We start from the raw sequence: 19,684 nt of genomic DNA, 5'->3' as shown, positions 1-19,684 counted from the left end.
AGATTCAGATTCAGATTCAGATTCAGATTCAGATTCAGATTCAGATTCAGATTCAGATTCAGATTCAGATTCAGATTCAGATTCAGATTCAGATACTAGATTCAAATTCACACCCATATTCAGAATCCAGATTCCAGATTCAGAAAATCAGGTTCGAAATTTTTTAACACTTCTACCGAATCAGAAATTGCCAGAACAGCAGCCCGATGTGTCTTGCAGAGCAGAGCAGTTGTATGGATGAATCGATCTCATTCGACCGTGGATCGATCTCCATCGCTGATGATTGTTGCGTGGACGTAGTTATTCTGTAACAACACAAAGATGGTCAACCCGTTTGTTCTCCGGCTTGAAATCGTGACTGGAAATCAAATTCCTATTGGAGTAAGTAACGTGGATGTCTTGGATTTTAAGCCATGTGACTTCGTAGCGCTTAACGACCTGCTTGCGGCAGTTGACTAGGATGCTACACTTGGTGACGCATTCTCGGACCGGACAACTGGACTGTTCTACGAGAAGATTTTCAGCATACTCCACTATCATGTACCACGTAAACACAGGAGTCCGCAGTTCACTCAAAACTCTCTTGGTGGACCTCAGAACTACGAAACCTTCGAAAGATCTTGGAAGATCTTGGTGCAACAGGGAACGACTAAAACATCTTGAAGCGCTCTACAACAAATGTCAAGAAAACGCGTCCCGAAGCTACACCAACCGCACCGAGTGGAATTTGAAACGTGATCCGTCATCCTTCTGGTCCGACATTAGGAACCTTAAAAATACCAATCGAATTCCTTTAGAAATAACGTATAGTGGGGCAACTGCAGACTTGCTCGAGAAAATCACTCACTTCTTCGCGGATTTTTTCAGCAGCGTGCATAATATTGACATTCCCCGTTTTTCAGCGGCTGGTCGAAATATTCCATCGTTTGACATAAGCCTTCCGCAGTTAACTTTCGCTCAAAATGACGTAGCTGCCGTTTTGAAAAAAAACTTGACGCTTCCAAAGGTGCCGGTGCAGATTGTCTACCTCCATGATACGGTAAAAACTCCGATCAGCCTAATCTTCAACCACTCCCTGCGCGAGCAAAGGTTTCCAGAGGAAGAAGGCAACGATCACTCCAATCCACAAATCTGGTAGTGTTCACGTCATTAGCACCTACCGAGGAATCTCGATACTATGCTGCATCGCCAAAGTTTTTGAAGAACTCGTCCACGGGAATCTCTTCAATGCTGTTCGTCCACTCATAACTGATGCTCAACACGGTTTCGTGAAGAAAAGGTCCACCGTTTCTAATCTGATGAGCTATATGCGCGTTTTGTCAGAAACTACTTTGATTTCTCTAAAGTTTTCGATAAAGTTCCTCACGAACTGGCTAACACATTGGACTTCCTGATTGGATAACTGAGTGGCTCAGATCGTACCTAACCGACAGAAAAGCTTTCGTGAAAGTTGGAAGTGCTCGTTCCCGTTCATACCGTTCATACATCCGGCCACTCACAAGGCAGCGTTCTTGGGCCGTTGATATTCATTCTCTTCGTCATGGATCTCGCCAACCGGCTGAAATCTGGTAAGCTTTTGTGCGCTGATGACTGAAAACTATTTAGAGAAATCACTTCCATTCTGGACTGCTTTACAAGACGACGAGAATGAATTGATTGCATGGTGTGCTGATAACGGCATGGAACTGAACATCAGCAAGTGCAAGGCAATAACATTTACGAGGCATCAATCATTTGTATCTCATGACTACGTTATTTGCTCTGCTGTTATCGATCGCGTTAACTCCATCAGAGATCTCGGCGTTATTTTCGACACCAAACTGAAGTTTACCGAACAAATCAACACCGTCATCGGAAAAGGATACGCTGTCTTAGGGTTTATCCGGCGAAACTCGCAGTCCTTCCGGGACCCGTACACGCTGAAAGCTTTGTACACCTCAATGGTACAAAAGTGTCTCTGAATACGTAGCATGTGTGTCGGCTCCCTACCATACAACGCATATCGTCAGGATTGAAAAAGTGCAACGCTGTTTTATCCGCCACTCCTTAAGGCAACGGCCATGGAATGATCCCACTCATCTTCCTGATTACGAGACTCGCTGTATGCTCATCGACTTGGAAACCCTGTCGGTAAGAAGGACGAAAATTCAACGTTTGTTTGTCTTCGATTTGTTGTTCGGAAACATCGACTATGCACAGTTAATCAACGAGATACGTTTCTATACTTTCACCAGACAGCTCCGCGGAAGACAACTATTGGCGATACGGCCACATAGAACCTAGTACGGACAGAACTGTCTCTTGACCAGCTGCTTCCGTGCATTCAACGAAGTTTGATCTCACTTCGATTTATCATGTCCAAATGTATCTTCGTAGAATGAAGAATATTAGGTAGTTTATAACATTTGTCAGTCTGTGAGATCTGTCTAAGACGAAGTAAAGAAATCCAGAGTCAAATTTCAGAATCAAAATCCAGTTTCAGAGTCCAAATTCAGATGAAGATGAAGATTCAGATTCAGAATCCAATTTCGGACTCTAAATTCAGAATTCAGATTCGGACTCTATGTTTAGAATTCAGATTCAGACTCTAAATTAAGAATTCAGATTCCAGATTGAGATTCCAGATTTAGATACCAGATTCAGATCACAGATTCACAATCCATATTCAGAGCGAAGATTGAGAATTCGATTTCAGATTTAAAATTTAGATTCAAATCCCACATTCTGATTCTAGATTCTAAATTCCAAATTCAGAATTCAGATTCCGAAGTCAGATTCTGATTCCTGATTCCAGTTTCCAAAATCAGATTTCTGTCCAGATTTTCATATTCCGGATATTCTAGATTTCGGATTCAGATTCAAGATTCTGATTCTAACTTCGGATTCCGATTTCAAATTTCGATTTCAGACTCCGATTTCAGATTCCAGATTCAGAATAAGATTTAAAATCCAGATCAGATTCCGAATCTTAAATCTGAATTCAGATTCAGAATCCAAATTGAGAGTCCATATTCAGAGACAGATTTTAAAAATCAGGATCGATATCCAGACTCGAATTTCTGATTTAAAATTCAGTTTCAATATCCAGATTCAGATTCAGAATTCAAATTTGAAATTCATATTCAAAATCCAGATTCAGATTCTAAATTCTGAATTCAGACTCAGAACCTAAATTCAGAATCCAAATTCAGATTTCATATTCGGACTCTAAATTTAGAATTCATATACAGAATACAGATCCAAACTTTAAATTCAGAATTCGGATCTCAGAAAGCGTTGAGCGACGAACATGTTAATGTCATTACATGACTGTACATTAATTGACATGAGGATGTCAATGAATGTGCTGAATATTCATTTTGGATAGTATTGATGACGCACCCTCTTGAATTAGACGGTCTGAATTTATTTTTTTGCATTTTATGAAAGTAATAATATTTTTTAAATCTGGTCCGTTTTTGGATCATTAGCAGCAAATGAAAGTTATTCAAACGAATATTCTATAAACAAAACACTCAACTCCACCCCAATGTCTACACTCAGACAAAATCTTTGAATTTTTGACGTAGGGCCATGACCTTCCGATATATTCCATTTTATTGTTTTGGGTGGAAAAAGTGTATTTTGAACGTTATTATCTCTTCCATTAGTCGATGAATTTTGATTCCAAATACACAAGTTAAAAGGAAATATCCCCAGAATTTTTATCCCTTTAAGGTATATATAGTGGAGATTGAAGGCAAGTGAACAATGTAACGATTCATACGGTAGATTTTACTCGCCGCTCAAATTTACTCACAATGCAAGAAGTAAAATTTTTGCATGCATTTTGGGCGTTAACTTACATGGTATGGTTTTTTTATATTCCAAGTCACGTTGCACTGCTCTGTGCAACGTGCAGTCGCTGTTCTGCTCTGTGATTTCAATTTCTGGTCACTCTAAACAGCGATCAGTGAACTCTACGTTTTAAAGTTGAGAGTGATTTTGCTCAAGCCAGAGTTGTACACTTCGGTAGAAAACTGAAGGTGAAAATTCGTTGCGCATCTGTTATTATCGCCTTCGCCGTCCCCAATAGACATTTCTAATTGTCTGTTTTGATTATTTCTGTGAGAATGATGTGTTTAGAGATGTAACTTTGCAAGTGATTACTGAGCTGTATTTTTTCGATTTGAAGTTTAATTTGTAGCTTTCAAACAAAATTACAATTTTTATTATCATATGACCAATTTTAATTGCGACCGATTGAAATAAGGGCGTATAAAAAAAATTGATCCATTTAGAAAAAAAAACGTAATCCAGTGGTGTGATTTGAATATGCTGTTCGACAAAGGAAAACAACATTAGAAATACACGATAAAAAATAAATGCGACATCTAGAAAATTTTCATATCAAAACACTCGCACTAAACGTATTTTTGATTATTTTTTTCAAATAATGTTTTAAAGGGTGTGTCACATCAAATTGCATCACGGAAAAAACGCTGTAGAAATTCGCCCAGTAGACCGATCCTTTTGAAAATTTTAGATAGCAAAATAAAAACTATTAAACAACTTTTGGTATTTTCTTTTTATTTATACTTCGAGCCCAAGCCCGTATGCTCGCACCTTCCTCTTTACCCCGTCCATAAGGTTCTGTACAACGTCAGGTTGTAGTTTTTTTTTGAACAGAAATCCATTTTCTCTTGAAGTCCGCCTCCGATTTGACAACTTTTGGGTTCTTCCGGAGGGCCTGCTTCATAATCGCCCAATATTTCTCTATTGGGCGAAGCTCCGGCGCGTTGGGCGGGTTCATTTTCTTTAGCACGAAGGTGACCCCGTTGGCTTCGTACCACTCCAACACGTCCTTTGAATAGTGGCACGAAGCGAAATCCGGCCAGAAGATGGTCGGGCCCTCGTGCTGCTTCAATAGTGATAGTAAGCGCTTCTGTAGGCACTTCTTAAGGTAAACCTTCCCGTTTACCAAGCCGGTCATCACGAAGGGGGCGCTCCGCTTTCCGCAAGAGCAGATCGCTTGCCACACCATGTACTTTTTGGCAAACTTGGATAGTTTCTGCTTGCGAATCTCCTCCGGAACGCTGAATTTGTCCTCTGCGGAGAAGAACAACAGGCCCGGCAGCTGACGAAAGTCCGCTTTGACGTAGGTTTCGTCGTCCATTACCAGGCAATGCGACTTCGTCAGCATTTCGGTGTACAGCTTCCAGGCTCGCGTCTTCCCCACCATGTTTTACCTTTCGTCGCGGTTAGGAGCCTTCTGAACCTTGTATGTACGCAGGCCCTCCCGCAGCTTGGTCCGCTGGACGAATGAACTTGACAAATTCAGCTTATTGGCGACATCCCGGACCGAACTTCTCGGATCACGTCTAAACTGCTTAACTACGCGCTTGTGATCTTTTTCACTGACGGAGCATCCATTTTTGCCGTTCTTCACCTTCCGGTCGATGGTTAGGTTCTCGAAGTATCGTTTTAGTACTCTGCTGACCGTGGATTGGACGATTCCCAGCATCTTACCGATGTCCCGATGTGACAACTCCGGATTCTCGAAATGAGTCCACAGGATTAATTCACGACGCTCTTTTTCGTTCGACGACATTTTTCCAAATTTACGAAAAATTGACAGTGAAGCATGGCCAACGTGATCTATACACTCTTATCTGATTATAAGCGAAAGCTGAAGATATAATTCCTAAAAATTGAATTTCTACAGCGTTTTTTCCGTGATGCAATTTGATGTGACACACCCTTTATTCTAACGAATTTTGATACATAGGGTCGCCATGTCAAATTTACGAAAATGAAAACATGTATTTCTGAACATTTATCAATATTTTATACTCTGCGAAATCATATCTAATTGGTTATTGGGAGGCCCCGTTCTAGAAGGTAAAAAAAAATCGGAATTTTTATTTTTGTATTTTTGGGAACCACCGAGAAATGTAGTCCTGAAAGGATTTTTCGATATTTGTTTTCGTTGGAAAGTTACAGTCAAACGTATGAGGTCACCTTAACGGATATACATAAAGGGTGTGTCACATCAAATTGCTTCACGGAAAAAACGCTGTAGAAATTTAATTTTTAGGAATTATATCTTCAGCTTTCGCTTATAATCAGATAATAGTGTATAGATCACGTTGGCCATGCTTCACTGTCAATTTATCGTAAATTTGGAAAAATGTCGTCGAACGAAAAAGAGCGTCGTGAATTAATCCTGTGCACTCTTTTCGAGAATCCGGAGTTGTCACATCGGGACATCGGTAAGATGCTGGGAATCGTCCAATCCACGGTCAGCAGAGTACTAAAACGATACTTCGAGAACCTAACCATCGACCGGAAGGTGAAGAACGGCAAAAATGGATGCTCCGTCAGTGAAAAAGATCACAAGCGCGTAGTTAAGCAGTTTAGACGTGATCCGAGAAGTTCGGTCCGGGATGTCGCCAATAAGCTGAATTTGTCAAGTTCATTCGTCCAGCGGACCAAGCAGCGGGAGGGCCTGCGTACATACAAGGTTCAGAAGGCTCCTAACCGCGACGAAAGGCAAAACATGGTGGGGAAGACGCGAGCCCGGAAGCTGTACACCGAAATGCTGACGAAGCCGTATTGCCTGGTAATGGACGACGAAACCTACGTCAAAGCGGACTTTCGTCAGCTGCCGGGCCTGTTGTTCTTCTCCGCAGAGGACAAATTCAGCGTTCTGGAGGAGATTCTCAAGCAGAAACTATCCAAGTTTGCCAAAAAGTACATGGTGTGGCAAGCGATCTGCTCTTGCGGAAAGCAGAGCGCCCCCTTCGTGATGATCGGCTTGGTAAACGGGAAGGTTTACCTTAAGGAGTGCCTACAGAAGCGCTTACTAACACTATTGAAGCAGCACGAGGGCCCGACCATATTCTGGCCGGATCTCGCTTCGTGCCACTATTCAGAGGACGTGTTGGAGTGGTACGAAGCCAACGGGGTCACCTTCGTGCCAAAGGAAATGAACCCGCCCAACGCGCCGGAGCTTCGCCCAATAGAGAAATATTGGGCGATTATAAAGCAGGTCCTCCGGAAGAACCCAAAAGTTGTCAAATCGGAGGCGGACTTCAAGATAAAATGGAGTTCTGTTCAAAAAAAACTACAACCTGACGTTGTACAGAACCTTATGGTAAAGAAGAAGGTGCGAGCATACGGGCTTGGGCTCGAAGTATAAATAAAAAGAAAATGCCAAAAGTTGTTTAATAGTTTTTATTTTACTGTCTAAAATTTTCAAAAGGATCGGTCTACTGGGCGAATTTCTACAGCGTTTTTTCCGTGATGCAATTTGATGTGACACACCCTTTAGTATTGCTGTACGAATTCTGAAAACACGTTTAAACGCGAAACCATGTGGCTCGTGGTATCGATATCTCAGGATTGACTCGACCGATTTGATTGGAATTTTTTTCAGCATGTAAAAATGAATTATTTAAAGTGTTACATAGCCGTTTTTCGATATCTCATTTTTTTTCATGAAAAATAACCCTTTTTTTACCAAAAATGACCGCCATTTTGGCAGTTTCTCGAATTTTTAAAATCTCCTATGTAACGCTTCAGGTATTGTCCTGAAGTTTCAAAATATTCGTTTGAATTTGTTCTGCGACACCCCGTTGCTTCAGAACCGATACCACAAGCAAGCTACCAATTTTCAGAAAGCATTTCCAAATCCAGCAGTCAACATCGTAATAATCATTATTCGTGCACTCAAAAATGGAAGGCACTTCTTCGAATACCTCTTAAACAATTACCAAAATATCCGAACACTTTACTTCATTCCTAACATCTGGGAAAAAATCACGTAAATTCATTATTTTTCGACTTTCCAGATAGGGATCCAGAGGCGTCTCGTCCGCCTGTTCAAACTGTTCATAGGACAGGTAGACAATCTCAGAATAAAATGTATAGTATTTCACATTTGTAACATGGATGGAGAATTATCGAAGGTATTTTTTGTGATTTCCATGTTATCCCGAATATCCTTATTATATTTTCTATTTTGGTGGAACCCACCGTGAAGACTATAATCTGATAATTACATTTCAATACACCCCAATCTGCGCGCAACACAGCCTTAACGCAACGAAATAAGCAGTATGACTAGCCTGATGCAAATAAAAAAAAACGAACAAATTCATTCATGATTTCTGTGGATGTGGTGGTATTCTTCGTTGATGCGAGGATTTAATTCAATCGTTTTTATCGATTTTGTTCCTGGTACATATAGTACACGTTTGTATGCTTACGTTTTAAAACCTCCGCTGCATTGGCCGGACATGTGAATGAAAAAGCTGCGTACTTTAGTCTTAATGCTGACAAAATCTGGGGTGCAAACATTGGTGAAACAACAACGGTTATTTAATGGATATATTCACTGTCGCGCAAACTTATTGAACTTGGTTTTGCTTCACTCGTTCACAAACAACAAGAAAATGTCCAGGTTTTTCAATACGATCTCATCTCTTGTGGCATTTTTCTCGTAGTCGTCAAAACGCAGCGAGACATAAAAGCAATTTATGGAGACCAAAATACCAAATGTTTGCAAAAATAGATGATTTGAATTATGCACCTATCAATGAATGTTTGGGTGAGATTTACCTTGGCGACAGTGTCTTTGATGCTATGCTGAAACTTTTACTACATCCAGAGGTCCACACGTATTCGTGCTTGAGTTCAACACTGTATTTTTGCTCAAACTTTTTGCAAATATTTTTGCACATACGGATGTTGTTTATCAAATTTTGCAAAAAAAAGGAATTAGACGTAGTAGAATTTGTGCGTATCGTCAAGGCTTGTCGTATTGTCGATAGCACGCTCAAAAATGCAATTCATGTATCTGGCGGAACTATGAATGACAGTAACGTCATCAATTGTCGTTGTTTATATGAATTGATTATAGGCAAAATTATTGACGAAATGACGAAACGGATTAAGGAATATAACGGCATCCGCTGAAAGAACTTTTTTTGTTGTTCGACGGATCAAGAATTATTTGCGGTTGAGATCTGACCAGAAACGGTTATTCGGAATTATGATGATGACTGTGGGAAAAGATTACCTTTATGACATAAGGCAGATGTTTTTATTTTATGAGGAAATCATTGATAAGTTTGCGCTCATAGTTGACCGCAGAATTCTTTTGTTATACAGGAAAACATGTTTTTGTGCGGGTGATAGGGACCGCACAAAAAATCGTTTCGCTAAACAATTTAAAAAAAACTTTTTGTTATGTGGTGGATAGGGACCGCATAAAAAAATCCTTAAGAAAATAACCCAAATCCTAATGATTTCATTCGTGATCAACATTCGATTTCCTTTTTTCACTTTCATAAGCGGCCTACTCACTTGCGCAGATCATAAAATCAACTCTTTGCTCCTGTCAATAAGCTTCTACTGACACCTTAAAACAAACAAAACAAAACATGAGAACGGGGGTCTCCGTAGCCACATTGGTTGCGCGTTCGCTTAGTAAGCGATCGATCGTGAGTTCAAAACTCAGGGCCCTCATTGACCATCTTTGTGTCGTTACAGAATAGCTACATCCACGCAACATCGCTGAGATGGAGATCGATCCACGGTCGAAATAAGATCGATTCATCCATACAACTGCTCTGCTCTGCAAGACACATCGGGCTGCTGTTCTATAAATAACTCAACAATGATCAATCAACTGTCTCCGCTGTCCGGTGGTCCAACTGGATAATGGAAGAACAGAAAGAATACTCTTACGCCTAAATGGCTACTGTGTGAATGTACCATATGTAATGGTATAGAAGAAATACTGGCGAATGGCAACTGTGTAATGTGCTAATTATAGACATAACCATGTGACATGTACACGATTAAAATTCGGCTCTGTTACAGCTAAAATGCTAATGAGCCTTAAATAAATAAATGGGATAAAAAAAAACATGAGAATGGGAATTAACTGACACAGTCCCTAGGTAGAGCGATAAAATACATATCGAAGATAGAAAAAAAAATTACCGATGACTTCATTTTCTTTCAAATACCGCACAAAAAGTCGCACCAAAAAATTTGCACAAAAACTGGTTTTACTGTATAGATAAATGTTACGAAATAAAAATGATAAAATATGTCATCGCAATACTGTTGTTTAAATGTCGAACAACAGTTGAACAGGTAGCTCAGTTGGTCACGCATCGCCTCTGTAGGGGTCCCCCCTCAAATCTGGAGAACGGTTAGTCTAACGATAGTAAATTGTATATGATTCACATGCGGAATTATATGCAAAATCAGTTTTTGTGTTCTAATTTTTTTACAGAAAATTTCGCAATGTTCTAAATATAGAATTTTTTAAATAAATTCATATTTTAGAAAAATTGAATCGGTATTTTCTTGGTTGAAATTTAAAAATGATAATGATAATCTCATGAAAACTCAGTTTGAACATATTCGCGCCTAAGAGGATCTTAAAAAAACGTAAATTAGACAAAGAATAGAACAGTTATTTAATAGTTTTCTGACTTGTATAATTAAGGAAAGTGTTAAGATTTAGAATATTTACAGCATTACAAGAACCCAAATAAAACACTTCGAGCGCAACCATTCCGTGAAACTTACGTGGGACAGAAGAAGAAATTGAGCGATTCCTGCGCATACCGGACGAGCGAACCGATCGCGTCACTCAGCTTGGCTGGTACGATGCCAACCTGCCACATGGGCTTCCTCAGGATCAGAATGCACTCGATTAAACCCAGCGTGGCGGTTTTGTTATACCCACTTCCCATAGAGGGTCGTAGATCACTGCTACTGCGCGAATTGTTGCTTTCTCGCTGGGGAATACACTCCTACGGTTGGAGCACCCAGTCGGTGTTATCAATATGATAACTTGAATTTGGGCTCCTGTTGCACTAATTAATATTAGTAACTCGCACTTCGTTCTATTCGTTGAGAATTACATGGCACGTAGCCCTTGCTTATGTCCGTGTTGGTTTTGGTATTACTTTGCACTTATTTTTTCACTATTTTCACGCTTAATATCACAGATAGCACTTTTATTCTCGCTCTCGAACACTTGAAATTGAATTTTTAATGTGTTCACACTTATTCTGTCGTGTGGCAAGTCAGAAAGTGCCACCACTTATCCGCACTTTCTCTTCTTGGACTTGAATGTTGAGTGTAGATATTTTGAGCTTGACACTGAACTTTGGCGACAATGGCTGACGACGTTCGAGAAGGACATACTTCCAGTCGAAGCGCCTCCTCCCGTTCTCCAGATCACACTCCGACACGGAAAACACGTCGTCTAGCTGCTTTCAACTTCTAGTGCTGATTATCACTATTCTATGAGAAATACGCGCTTGAAGTTACGATACATGGTTGACACCATTGACCCCCCCGACGAGTGGTCGCCAATTTTTGGTAGTAAACGAAAATAAAAACACGGAACACGATGCGACGAAATTGATTGTAAACCCCTCGAGTGTGGTCGCGGTACTGCCGGTAGCTCCACGGATCCGTCGTCGTCGTCCTCTGCGGGTGTGCGGTAATATACGCACACCAACTCACACCTTCCGCCCCGACAGGGGCAGAAGCTATCACAGCTGATAAGCGCGCCTGTTCTCGCGGAAAATGTTTGGGATTGGATGCCAATTTGCACCCTGTGCGCACACCATAGTCACCCCACAATCTGTCGCAAAATATCGTCTTATCAGTGGTGCGCGAGTTGTGGGTGATAAGGATTGATAGGCCGAGCAAAAAAAGGTACCCGAAATAAAAATTCACGAAGGAAAAAGTGTACGGAGAAAGTAGTGGCTCATTGGAGTGAAACAGAAGTGAAGATATTACTGGGTTCATCCATATTGATGACTGACCGAGGAGGCAGCACTTGAAAGTCACATCACCTAAATCCAGTCGGGTGGATGGAAAGGTGTATTTTTTTGGTTTTGCTTTAATTGACCATTGGAGGTAATTATAACACACACCTCCGACACCTAATTCAATGTGTTATTATTAGTGTTTGGCCAATTTGATGTTTGAAATATGATAGCTGGTGGAAAAATAAGAGATGCTTAAGATCTTTTTTCCACTGCAATTTAAGGAAAGAGTTTCACATAATATATAATATTCAACGGTTAAACAGCAGATAAGTAGAAAAACGACCCTTGATCCGACCATCTCCGATTTTCTTTAAATCTTATTCGGCAACTACCTCAATATACAATTCTTCGAAATGGAAATATGATTTTTTTATATCGATATAATCGAGTCGGAATCGCATCCATGTACAATTCCAAATAAAAAAAATGAAACGATTCATCCTTCCAAGTTAGTGGAAGGATGAATGTTCACGAGATATAACCAATTTTATTTTTTTTAACACTAAAATATTTTAATTATAAAAATTGTATTGGAATTTCATCGATTTTTAAAAAAACTCTATCTTTATTTTCGTTGGTCCGACACGAATCAACCGACACCGCAATGTCGTCAAACATTGATAAATTAAAATGGTATTCTATTTAAAATATATAATTTATGCATAACTGGTTTTTATTGTATTTTGAGATATAAAAGTTTTTAATATTAAATCAAATTTTAGGCAAGTTTTTAAACAATGCATTCAAAATGTACTTTTTCCTAAGAAGTTGATTGTTTTTCCAACTCTATCAAACATCGTATTTCCATCAGACAGCTGATTTTCGAGCAAATGTGTTATTAAAAAAGGTCAATATTTTTAAAAGCACAATAATGATTAAAAATGTATTAATTTGTATTTGACGTTTTTCACGCCAACTTGACTGGCCATTGGCAGCAATATCTCAGATTGCAGTGAAACGTTGTGGGTGACATTATCTTTGGTCATTCAAGCAACTTTGTATACTTGAAATATAAAAAATAGAATACTTTTTGAAAAAAGGGCTAAATTTTTTTTCTTCATTATTAACAAAAATTTATAATTAAAAAACTATAATATCTATAAAATTCTGGTCAAATGATGAAATGTAGGAAATTGTTTGAATTTTCATAAAAAATGCCATTTTTTCAAAAAAAAAAATAACACTGAAAAAAAATTATTTAAAAAATTGAAATTATTTGTTTTCAAAAACGTATTTTTTGAAATTCTCGAAAAAAAACTTTAAATAGCCTCTACAGTTTCCGACAAGTCACCCATGTATCGAAAGATGGGAACTTTTACAGGGAACAAATTCTTTTAACAACAACGTTGTCATGTTTTCTTTGAAAAAAACACAACTAATCCTAATTTTGTTTAAAGTCAAGGTAGCCATATGGTGTATTCGACAATGTTATAGATCTAATAATAATATAAACTTATGGGTGACTTCTTGAAAATTGTAAGGACAATTACATAACAATTATTTTCAGTATTGAAAAAAAATATATTTTTGAGAAAAATGAATATTAATTTTTTATCACTGCACTTGAACCTAGTTCTAAAAAATGAATCACTCTCGATGGAGATTATGCTAAAATATAGAACAAAAAAACCGATGATTGTTTTTGTCAATCGGAAATTTTATACCCCTCTCTCTTACAGTTGGAGGATGGATAACAACATAACAATTATTTTCAGTATTGAAAAAAATATATTTTTGAGAAAAATGAATTTTAATTTTTTATCACTGCACTAGAACCTAGTTCTAAAAAATGTATCACTCTCGATGGAGATTATGCTAAAATATAGAACAAAAAAAACCGATGATTTTTTTTGTCAACCGGAAATTTTATATCCCTCTCTCTTACAGTTGGAGGATGGATAACAATTTTCAAAATGTTGAATTGTATTGAAGAGTGGGGCGAAAACATAATGAAAAAGAAACATTTGTGTCTAATGTGTACTGCAGACGAAAAATTGATATATTTCAATAATCCGAAAAAAGCAGTTTGAGTGAAAACATGTACAGTACGTAGCATTACAACGTTTACCCGAATGATTTTCAGACTATTGCATCAAAACCAGTCTGAAACTATTGTTTAATTGAAAGTAAACAATCCAAAGTATCATGAGCATGATTTTTTACCCTATCATGGCACTTATTCAACACAAATAGCGGTATATCAGCATTTTTAATGCTTGTGAGCTTGATATCAACAGTGTTAATGCATATGAATAATATTGAAAATTAGCTTTAATGAAAGCTCTATATTCGCATTCATTGCCATCCTGTAATGATTGAAAGCATTAGGGCAAAAGCATTACTATCGCTAAGGCTAACATATAAATTTCACTGGATACAAGCAGACATTCAAATGTGATTATTTTCAAATCATTTATCTGTATCAATGAATAATGGTCCAGGAGATGCATTGAGGTGGAAATTAGCATTTAGAGCATTTAGACGTTAGGGTCACCATGAAAAAAACGGCTTTTTTTCTCTTTTATTTATTTTTTTTAACTTTTATGTTTCAAATTTTACATACAAACTGTCTCCGGAAGACTTTTGGAGCTTACTGATACAAACATTTTTCGATGCAGAACTTGTCAACTCAAAACTAAAAAAGTCAACTCAAAAACTTCGCTCAAAATTATTGATATTTCTTCCCAAAAACACGCTCTTTTCAATTGTTTGTCATTTTTTCTGGGGCAAACATAAACAAAGTTTAGTGACGGCATTTGAAAGAGCATCTTTCACTCTACATGATGTGTGATTTTCAAAATGTTCTGTTATTTTTTGTGTTTGAGTAAATTAAAATTGAAATCATGAGATTTTAGGTAAAAAACATTTTTTTCATAGTCAATTTCAATTTCATAGTCATTTTTTCATAGTCAGTTTCAATTTTAATTTACTCAAACATAAAAAATAACATAGTTTTGAAAACCACATATTATTAGAGTGAAATATTTTGTTTCAAATTCCGCCAACAATTTTTTTTATGTTTACCCCAAAAATAATGACTAACAAATGAAAAGAGCGTGTTTTTTGGAAAGAAATATCAATAACTTTGAGTGAAGTTGAGATATTGACAAGTTCTGCATCGAAAAATGTTTGAATTAGTAAGTTCTAAAAGTCTTTCGAAGACAGTTTGTATGTAGAATTTGAAATATAAAAGTTAGGACAAAAAAACCTTTTTTCAATTGTTACCCTAGCGTAACATAGAAAAAAGGCGCTATACCGAGATAGAAAAAAAAACTTTGTTCTACAAAGATGTCTCAAATAACTGGGACTACAACATTGTCGAACTATGTTTACCTCTATCTATAAAGATAAGAAAGTTAGATTTTTTATTTCATCAACAATTTTGGTCACCCTATTTTTGATAACATAAAAATTTGCGGTCTATAGTATATAACAACTTTGTCGAAGACAGTTTTTGTCTAGAGAATAACTGTCGAGCTCTAAATGCTAATTTCCACTTAAATACATCTCCTGGACCATTGTGCAATGGTAAGCCTGTATCAATGGTCCAGTTAGCAAAGGCACGATAGAAACAGATGTTGCAGAGTATTCTGATTCGGACCTCATCAGTTAATCTTCATATTATTTTTTTTATCCCGAACAAAGTTCCGTAAATGATAAAAATTCGAACAATAAATAAAAATGTGGAAATCTTAACATTCATAAGGTGTTGTTGGTTATGAAAGATTTGTGTATGAAACAATTTTTGTTTTATTCTCTGTTCAACATCGATGGCCTGTTTAATTAAAAAACAGAAGCAAACCAGCTTGACATATCTATGGTATCCCATATTAGCACTTGTAATGCTTATTAAAAGCTGTATCCACAGCATTTTGAGAGCCCTATATTTATATGAAGTAAAGCAAGAATTCTCTCATTTTAGCATTATGTCATGAAAACACATTTAGAGTATTTTCTCACTGTTCTATGTGTATGCGATTATAGTGTTGCTAAAATTTCGACTCAATGATCATCGTTGAACAAACTTATTTCTAAAACGCACTTTGTTTCTAGAATTGGATTATAGTTCGAACGAAATATTCAATGTGTCGGCATAGCTATACAAAAATGGTTAATGTTTTGGAAACACAATCATATCGAATACGTACATTAGATTTTCGATCGCGGGTATGTATTTGATAAGGCGCAGCAATATAACTAAAAAAATCACTAAAATAGGTCAGCAAGCATTGTAAAATAATTTTTCAACATGACAACGCCAGACCGCATATTGTCGCAGGAACACATTCAAATGAACAGGTTTGAGAACAACACCACACCACTCAATCCGCTATATTCACTAGATGTATGTAGTTCTCTATAATACAATTCCAGACTATGTAAAATTTGATTTGATACTAGGTTTTCCTTATAAGACCAAAACAAGAAATATACAAATTGTCACCATGAACGATAGGCAAAGGATGTAATGTCGGATTTGGATTCGTATACCCAACACTTCTCTGCAAAATTGTGTCAGTTTCTTCCCAAAACCCAAGACAAAAAACCACCCCATCGTCACGAACGCCATCACAAACTGGTGACATCGTTACATAAATCCCTAATTAAATCTATCAAATGATGTAGTTCTCAGTACGACATCATCAGCACAAATAGCTCTAAATGTTATTCTAGCAAACACTACCACCGAATGAAAGGAGATATAAATCTCACCTTGACAATGGGTAGTCTGCAGAAATTTTACGAGCTTCCACCGTGGGCAAGGCAATACCGGGGAATCCCATCCAGCGCCATAAAAATGTGTACATTACCTGCTGCCGCCAGGGGGGCACGAAATCCACATCTGCCAGTGGCTGTAAAATCTTAACAGCTGGTACAGCTGGCGTCAGGTACGTCATTGCAAGAACGACCCACGCTTTCGGTAGCCTTTCACCTGTACCGACACATGATAGTGGGAGTTTTGTTATGTGAAACATGAAGACGGATGTCCGGAAATTATTTGGTTCACGACTTTGTCCGTCAACATCAATGCTTAGATTTTATCTTAATTATTTAGAAATGGCTATTGGAAATCATTCGAAAAATCTACCCAATGGCTATCCATAAACATCTCATTATCTCTATCCGGGACCATTTAATAATTGGGTGATAGACCACCGCGCAAATTACTCTCTATCGACCCTCACTACACGCGTACTTATCAGAAAAACACGCGCGTCAAGCGCGCGCTCGATTCGTTGATTGGCTAATTTACCTACCTACCAAAGTCGATAATTTCGCAACTCTTCGAAATGACAGGTGTTTGCGCGTTATGGCGTAATTCGCGATAGTGCCCATGAGTCATGATGATCATAAGGGGCGGAGGACGCGTGTGGATGCGTGTATTGAAGGGGACGAATCACACTAACAAGTAGTTTCATGGAAGTACTGCTACCGAACGCGTGCACTATTGAAATGACTACCGGGTTGAGTGGGTATAGTTTTAATCCCGTTTTTAGAAAGATACGATCAGCCACTTGTTCATTGTATTGTGTTTTTTTTATCAGTTATTGTACCACTTGTAATAATATTGATTCGTGAGTGCAGTGTGATGCATTGTGTTTTTGTCTACCTAGTACATGTATCATGATTCGTTTGTTAATCCTTTGTGTTAACAGATGATTACGTGACAAGCCTACGATATTAAATCGCCTATCGAAACATCTTTTGCATTTCAGATCATCAACAGAAAGAATACTCTTACGCTTAAATAGCTACTACTGTGTAATTTACCATAATGCAATGGAATAGGAAAAATACTTTTACGCCTAAACGGCTAATGTGTAATGTTCAATTTATAGAAACCATAAAAACATGTAACATGTACACGATTAAAACCCGGCTCTATTACAGCTAAATTGCTAATGAGCCTAAGTAAATAAACAAATGGGTTAAAAGAACAGTTAAAAAAATGGCAAACCGGTTCATTTCAGTGAGCGACTCAGAGCCGCTCGTTCATTTAAATGAGCCGGCTCATTTAAGCGGGTCTTTTTTGAACCATGGGTCTTTTTTTGAGCCGAGACTCTTTTTTGATTCTTTGAAAAGCGTCTCTTTTTGAACCGCGGAACCGAGACTCTTTTTTGAGGCGAGACTCTTCCGAAAAGCGGCTCTTTTTTGAACGGCGGCTTTTTTTTAACCAAGACTCTTTTGAAAAGCGGCCCTTTTTGGAACCGCGGCTCATTTGTAAAGAACCGTGGATCGTACGCTCGTTCTGACGAACCGGCTCAAATAAGCGGCTCGTGAGCGCTCGCCCATCTCTACCCTTAATGTCTCTACCCCAAAATATAGACACGATCGCATTGTTGACATAGGACAACGTGATTAACTTGTTTATCACTACAGTTATCATTTCCGAATGCTTCGTTTTTTTAGAAATAACGTCAAAAAAACTAATGAAAACTTAAAAGATAAAACAAGTAATAATTGTTTGCAAACATCATGTTTTTGTCAAACTGGTTGTTCAGAATTTAAGTCTTGAATAATATGAAATCATTTACACAAGCTTCGATGACTGTCCAACTGCACGAAAAAAAAATTGAAGGGTAAATCTGTTTGGGTTGCAATATTTTTACCGAAATCAATAACACGAATGTTAAAAGTACACAGATAACGGAAAATTAAAAGAAAAACATATTTCTTGATTTTAGAGGTGTCGGATCCAAAGTGACCCTAGCTACTTAACAAGTATTTTGCAAATTTCCTAAATAAAATGCAAATAAGTAAAAAAAAACTTTTTGAGTTAAACGGTTTAATTGTGATTAAACATAATAATTTAATAAAAGCTAGAAAATAATTAGGCAAGTAGCAATTAGCAGTTATCACACCTCTCCATCATTAGTCTAGGGCATTGATAAAACTAAAATAAAATCGTGGGACATAGGATGAAGTCGCTAATTGTGAATAATGGAAATCAAACGTGCCCCACGATTTTATTTTAGTGCTATCAATGCCCTAGACTAATGAAGCCCGCCATTTGATAGTGGCAGCCATCATAGATTTGCATTTTTCATAAATAACTGTGTTCTACTAGTCAAGCTCTTTCATTTGATACCCATAATAATAGGGTTTTGAAGAAAATATGTAGTCCGCCATTTCGTAGTGGCAGCCATCTTGGATTTGCATTTTTCATGAATGACGGTGTTCTACTAGTCAAGCCCTTTCATTTGATACCCATATTAACGGGGTTTCGACATAATATGTAGTCCGCCATTTTGTACTGGCAGCCATCTTGGATTTACATTTATTATAAATAACCGTATTCTACTCGTCAAGCCCTTTCATTTGATACCCATATTAATGAAGTTTTGAAAAAGTATGTAGTCCGCCATTTTGTAGTGGCAGCCATCTTGGATTTTCATTTTTCTTAAATAACCGTATTCTACTAGTCAAACCCTTTCATTTGATACCCATATTGATGGGGTTTTGGAAAACCCATATTGATGAGGTTTTGAGAAAATATGTGATCCGCCATTTTGTAGCGGCCGCCATCTTAGATTTTCAAGATCATGAAATACGCAGTTTTATAATGACTACATTATATATATATTATACTCGTGCCGAAACAGTGTCTTGGAAAGAAAAATAAAGTATTGATGTTGAAAACTGAAAAAATATGCACTGTGCAACACGAATAATACGTTAAAAGTTTGTATTAAGATAAAACAAGATTTTTTAACATCGCTACGTTTTGTATTAACCCACATGTCTTCAAATGTTTCTCAACGCAACTCCTAAACATATATATTTTACCATAATGTTGTATTTTGGAAAAGTCGTTGGAAACTATAAGCAAATTCATA

At 37.6% G+C, this 19,684-nt stretch overlaps 1 protein-coding gene across 10 annotated transcripts in view; it reads right to left on the bottom strand.

Moving 5' to 3' along the window:
• The window catches only part of LOC129765200 (MOB kinase activator-like 2), a 409,346-nt gene that overhangs the window by 60,992 nt on the left and 328,670 nt on the right, over positions 1–19,684 (bottom strand). For 2 of the 10 annotated variants that reach the window (XM_055765228.1, XM_055765225.1), the window contains exon 2: positions 10,588–11,305. The exons of 5 other annotated variants lie outside the window; for them this stretch is intronic. In XM_055765228.1, coding sequence (XP_055621203.1) covers positions 10,588–10,754 — 167 coding nt within the window. In that variant the 5' untranslated portion in view covers positions 10,755–11,305. Of the gene's footprint in view, positions 1–10,587; positions 11,625–19,684 lie in introns of those variants that run through there. 3 more of the 10 variants (XM_055765224.1, XM_055765229.1, XM_055765226.1) reach the window with 3 other exon arrangements.

The sequence above is a fragment of the Toxorhynchites rutilus genome, chromosome 2 (assembly GCF_029784135.1).
Source record: "Toxorhynchites rutilus septentrionalis strain SRP chromosome 2, ASM2978413v1, whole genome shotgun sequence".
Lineage (NCBI taxonomy): Eukaryota > Metazoa > Arthropoda > Insecta > Diptera > Culicidae > Toxorhynchites > Toxorhynchites rutilus.
Note: the sequence above shows the minus strand (reverse complement) of the source record. Positions and strands in the feature narration are given on the sequence as shown.